This window comes from Papaver somniferum, chromosome 10 (genome assembly GCF_003573695.1).
Source record: "Papaver somniferum cultivar HN1 chromosome 10, ASM357369v1, whole genome shotgun sequence".
Lineage (NCBI taxonomy): Eukaryota > Viridiplantae > Streptophyta > Magnoliopsida > Ranunculales > Papaveraceae > Papaver > Papaver somniferum.
In genome coordinates, this window is record NC_039367.1 from 19,554,520 (window position 1) to 19,560,827 (window position 6,308).

Genomic DNA, 6,308 nt, shown 5'->3' on the forward strand with positions numbered 1-6,308 from the left:
AAAATCATTTTACCATTTTCTTCATTTCAGTTGAACTTAACCTGCGTCCTTCAACGATTTTAATTATTTCTTCATCGTTGTAATCGGTGATTCACAAAATTATGATTGTCGATTAAACACAAACACAAGATGAACTGCACGAAGAATTACGCTAGAGATAAACAAATTGCAGCATAATCTAAAGTGCCATAGATGATTGAAGGAGTTGTGTCAGGAATCGAGTCAAGAAGAAGGAGACTGAGAACAAAAACACAAAATGTATTCTCGAATGTATTCCTGACAAATACATCTACATTTTTTTTCTTGTTTTAGATTAATAAATTAGGTTTGAATCGATGAAAAAACTGGGTAATTTTTGTGACAGTGAAATTCGGTTAGTAACAAAACTCAAAACCCTATCTGAGCCTAGGATTGTTCTTCATTTTGTAGTTGCAGATGTAAATTTGGTTACTAAAAATCCTAGCTGAACTTCATTTAACGAAGAGCAATACTAAGTTCGTTTTTTTTTTCTAGCAGCCGAATCTTATGTCGTTCTTCATGTTAAAAAAGAAATCATGAGTTTTTCTTATCGATTTTGAATATTACTGGATGAACTTTATTTACGATTCAAGTTCAATGTTCGATTGGTATAAATTTTGCTAGTCACTAGAAGATAATTTATCTATGCTGACATTTGATTGAATTTATAAGTTGAATTGTACTTTCTCCTTGGTCAAATATGTTAATACACAGCCGAATTTATGTTATTTCTAGCTGAATTTTGAAGTATTAATTTTGTACTTGTCTTTTTCTTGGGAGTAAAGGTAAAAAGATCATGTAAGTAACCCCATGTAATTTTAAACCTCCGATCCTTAATGCGGCCCCCCTGGTAAACTAGGATAAAATAACATGTGTCCCCTTACCTGGATTTGCAATTCGTGACCAACCGGCAGAGATAAAGAGAAAAGAGAAAACAAAAGAACTACAACAATTGCAAGCAAAATAGAAGAAAAGGCCTGCTAAATCTTGAGAATATGGGCACTCATTCCAATTAATTTAGGTTAATAAGTCATAAGAAAGGGGATAAGATTCCTGATCTTCCTCTTGCTAGGGGAAATGTGTTTTTTGAATACAAGCATTCATGGGCTTCTAATTAATTTTTTTTGAGACCTAGGTAATTTCTCCTCAATATCTTAGTTGTTTTTGGTTATCGTTTTAGTTAAGTGTGTCTAATCATTTAATGTTTTCTTTTGTAGGATCATATGGATGCGATATGAAATTTGGGACACCGTAAGGCTAGTCTTTGGACTCTCTATCACGATTTCTGAGCTTTCCTGTTTGTTCCCAGGATTGAAACCGATCGTTGCAGTTTAATTTGATAACATCATTTGTTAAATATATTAATTTCTTTAAATAGATTTATCGTTACCCATTAAATGGTTTCGACAACAAACTCTACCAGAAGTTTGGATGACCTTTGTTGCGAACTTGTTGCCAGTTTTGCAAGAAATTTGAATTTGGAAGAAATTTTTGTATGATTAGAAAAGTTATAGAGAAGGTATAATTTGAAATAGGTGAAAAGGTGAGTATCTATAGTGAATTCAAAGATAGTCATTGAGCCTAGCCTTTAAGCGACACAAGTTCGTTCACGCAACCTTCGCCGCTCGGCAACATAACTTATGTCGCGAGACTGAACATCAGTTGGGGAATGTAAGATTAGTCGTGTAGTTAATGTGCTGTCACGTGTAAAAACCTTCAAATTTCAGGATTTTGCTATATGATTTGGTCATTGGTTCTGTCCAAAGTAGAAAAAAACAGGAATCGCCACAAGTATCCTGAGTTACCTTTGTTTTTCCCTTGCTGGCCTACCAATAAAATTCTTTTATTGAGTGTTTGGATATACTTTAAGAAGTTTCTTTTTGACTTCTAAAAGTAAAAAGCAAAATATTAATTTGGCACATGATTTTAAAGTGACTTCTAAAAGCAAAAAAGTTAACTTTATGTGAAAATAGTGCTTTTGCTTCTGCATAAGCAGAAGCCACTAGCAAAAATACTGGCCAAAAATATTTTACGAAATGTTGACTTTTTCATTTTTAGAAGTCGTTCTGAAATACTTGTGAAAATAGTGCTTCTACTTCTCCATAAACAGACGATTCTGCTACATGAGCAGCTGATTAACAACTAAATAACAGCACTGCTGATATGGCACCTATGTAGGAAAGAGGTGATTTTCTATCTTTGCCACGCCATATAAATCAAATAGAATTTGGTTACAGATTTCTTATTCCTGAGATGAACAGTTAAAAAAACATTTGAATCCTATAATATTTCTCTTTTTCTTTTCTTTTCTTTTCTTTTTTCTTTTTTTTTTTTTTTTTTTTTTTTTTTGTGAGCAGAACTAGTAAATGTTAGTGACAAATTGGGTGTAACCGTGTAACAAAGACCATTAATTGTTAATGTTAACATCTTAGGGAAGAGTTGCTTAAAAAAAATCAGAAAACAAAAAATCTCAGGGAAGAACATTTTGAAAAGTCATTGAATCAATGATCAAAATTCCCATAAAATTACCAAGATTTCCAGATCCACGTATGTATGTTCGCTCATAAGATGGAGATGGGAATACAAAGCAACCGAATGATAACAAGCCCAACACTTCTCGCACAAAAAAGTAGACGACGTTTGATTGCCATGATAAGCATGAGCAATTTCATTTTCATGTATGAGTGATAATGGCAACAATATATACGAGGAAACACGGATAAATAGGATCAGGCGAGGAAGAAGTTGACTGATGATACATTCGAGTTTGCAGGTGTTTTTTTCTGCTCCTAAACTTCTTTCTATAAGATTGGAAGATAGGAACCCTCGTTTTTTGAGTAGGTTCTAATTTTGTATTACAAATTAAGCTTCCATATTCATAATCTAACATTTTAACTGTTCTCAACCATTTGATATACAACACAGTTTATAAGAATCTGCAATATTTTCAAATTGATTTATGTGACAGGGAAAGAGAAAGAAATCGCCTTCCTACACATAGGTGCCATATATGCATCGTCTTTATTTTCAGCCGTCAATCGGCTGTTCATATAATATTTTTGATAAATAAAAGCCACTAGCAAAAATATTGGCCAAAAATATTTTATTTTATGAAAAATTGACTTTTTTGTTTATAAAAGTCGTTCAAAAATCTTATACCCAAATTAATCTTATGTTTTTTAACTTCTAAAAGTCGAAAAACTCTTCTAAATAGTAGAAGTTGTTTTTTGATTTCTGGAGGAAAAAAAGTATGAAATTAGTTTGGGTAATAGTGCGTTTTGATACACATCCAGAAGTTGTTTTTTGATTTCTGTAAGCAAAAAGGTCAGAAGTTAGTTTGGGTAAATAATTTCAAAATGACTTCTAGAAACAGAAAAGTTAACTTTTTGTGAAGCAAAATGTTTTTGCTTCTGGAGAAATAGATTTGTTTCCAAACACGGTGTAAACCTTTTTTGTACTAATTTTTGCGATTGATTTCTTCTTCGAGATTTAGAAAGTGAAAATCAGATGTATTCTTAAGCAAAGCATGGGCCTCAAATCGTGTTAAATGGGACAATCATCGATCACAATTGTGAAGGCAGTGTAGCCATTCAAACGCCACACATCCTAACATCACCAATTTAGAGAGAGAGCAAAGAAACAAACTAATACTTCAACCACAAAACCTTTTCCATGTATTTCCCTCTAAACGGATAAACATGGCTTCTTCGACTCCCATTCTTTCACCTCCTTCTGCAACTTCAAAATCTCTTTACTTCTCGACCAATCCTTCATCCAAACTTATCTCTACTAACTTTCCTTCACAACCCATCTCTGTAAATACTAGTAGACCTTTGACAAAACTCAATGTATCTTCTTCATCAGCAGCAAACAAACCCACACTCAAAACCCCATCATCAAAACCCAATGATCAGGAATCAATATTTTTCGATGGTGGAGCTCATTACGGCGATTTATTAGCTAATCTGATCCTGGGTTTTACTCTGTTTTGGTTGCCATTAACTTTAGCAGCAGTATCTAGAGCTCTCTTTCTCAGATACAGATTCACAGATTTGAGAGTTACTGTGATATCTGGTTTAACAGGACAAGACAGAAGTGATTTCTCATATAAGGTTATTAAAGATGTTAAAGTTGTACCTCGGTTCATTGGTGAATGGGGAGATATTATCATTACATTAAAAGATGGAACAATTGTAGACCTCAGAAGTGTACCAAAATTTAGAGAAATTTCTAAATATGTTCTCTCCATGGCTGGGAAAACTGCAGTTCCTGATGTACAAGAAGCTGGAGCAAAAGGGTTTTAATGGGTATAGTTTCATATTTGAGGTATGATTTCCGGTTATATGAATTACTCTTTGAGAATGTATGTACTTCTGCAGAATTTTGCAGAAAATGTAATTGGGGGTTGGCATCTCTTTTTGGGGAAGTTTGAAAGAAAAACTGTTTATATGTTGTTTACAAATTATAATGCAATTTGGTTTGTGTAATTAAAATGTGTAATGGGTTTCGGATTCAAATTTGAATTGAATTGAATGCTTCCGATGGTTGAGAACTCTGAATGTTAGGCACTTGAATTTAGTGGTGACAGGAATGAAAGTGCCTCTTATCAATATCATGTCTTGGTTTGCAAATGTATTATCTATAAAACCAAAGGAATGTTGGATGCAATAGTGTATGCAAATTCACCTATTATGAACTACGGGGAGTTGTTGTTGGTTTTCGTATGGTGTTGAATCTGTTGATTCATGTTCGTAGTCGTACTATGCTGATTGTCAAATAGTTTCTGAGTACCTTGATAATGCTAACCCTGTTATACATGGAGAGTTAGGAATTGTAAGCTGAAGGTGAAGTTTGAAATGTTCAAGTCTCTCACATGTTTGGAGAAGGCTTGCGGCAGATTTCCTTCCAAAGTTGAAACCTACTACTGAGTACTGAATGCAAAGTCCTGGTTCCTTTGCGCGAGTTATTTGCAAATAGAATACGCATTATTCTTGATTGCTATTGGCTTTCATTTGGTTTTCTGTTTTCTTGTTGGAGTTGGGATCTCCTAGTCCTTAGAGCGTCCACGGTGGTACGATCAAAACCAAAGATCAAAGACCAAAACAAACGATCAAATTTGAGTTTAGTCTGTAGTGTCACGTTAAGGCAGTGGAGTATATTTAGTCGGGCGGATGTATAATCCACGCTTGCATGTGGAGCGTTGGTATAATCTTCGTTTGGGCCGGGCGGAGATATAGTTAACGCTGGTTGTGGGGCGTTGGTAAAGAATACGCTTGTTGTGGGGCATACATATATTTCATGCTCGGAGAAGGGGCGTTTGTATAATCTACGCCTGGTGTGGCGAACGTATAATCAACGCCTGAATGAAGCGTTTGTATAATCAACGCCTGTTTTGAGGCGGACGTATAATCAACGCCTGTTTCAGGCGAACGTATAATCAACGCCTGTTTTGAGGCGTACGTATAATCAACGCCTGTTTCAGGCGAACGTATAATCAACGCCTGTTTTGAGGCGTAAGTATAATCAACGCCTGACGTGGGGCGTACGTATAATCAACGCCTCCTCTTCTCTCAGGCGTACGTATAATCAACGCTTGGTTTCACTCAGGCGAATGAAGGAATCAACGCCTCATGGCAGGCGTACGTATAGTGTTGGACTTCTATTAACACACGTATCTAGCACGTGTGGCATTAAAGCCCGGACAATCTCTAACCACCACGTATAGCCCACGTGTTCACTTTCCCTTTACCCTAATCTTCTCCGTCTTCTTCTTCTTTTCTTTTCTACCTCCTCTTTGTTTCTACCGCCCACAAAACACAGCTTCTAAACAAAAACATCACAGTAACGAGCAGTAAAAGAAAAGAAAAAAACGAGATACTTGATGAACCCGGGTTACAAAAGAGGTATGTTTTTTTTTTCTTAATCTCTTTTGTTTTATCCATATTGTTGTATAATTTATTTAGGGTTTTATTTGTTAAAATTAGTTTATCTAAAATTTGGTTTTAACGAACAAATATGAATATGATTGGTTAAATTTAATTGGGTATGTGTGTTTTATGTTTTTTTAGAGATTAATATGTATGTGAAAAAAACCATATTTGATGCTTATGTAAATTTGGTTAAATTTTTTTTTAAAATAGTTAGATTTATTAGAGCTTCCACAGTGGTATTGTAAAAATTTATTTGTGGGTATTGTAAAAATTTGATTTGTGGGTATTGTAAATTTTTATTTGATTTATAATCTAGTCACTAAAATTTATTAGAGCTTCCACAGTGGTATTGTAAAAATT

At 34.4% G+C, this 6,308-nt stretch overlaps 1 protein-coding gene across 1 annotated transcript; it reads left to right on the top strand.

Moving 5' to 3' along the window:
• Nucleotides 1-3,607: 3,607 nt before the first annotated feature.
• Nucleotides 3,608-4,570, top strand: LOC113317056. Its single transcript, XM_026565201.1, has one exon. It carries the CDS (start codon nucleotides 3,717-3,719, stop codon nucleotides 4,320-4,322), a length of 606 nt encoding a protein of 201 aa, XP_026420986.1. The 5' UTR covers nucleotides 3,608-3,716; the 3' UTR covers nucleotides 4,323-4,570.
• Nucleotides 4,571-6,308: the final 1,738 nt, after the last annotated feature.

Coding starts and splice junctions, on each gene's coding strand:
- LOC113317056 (XM_026565201.1), top strand. CDS start 3,717: ATGGCTTCTTCGACTCCCATTCTTTCACCTCCTTCTGCAACTTCAAAA.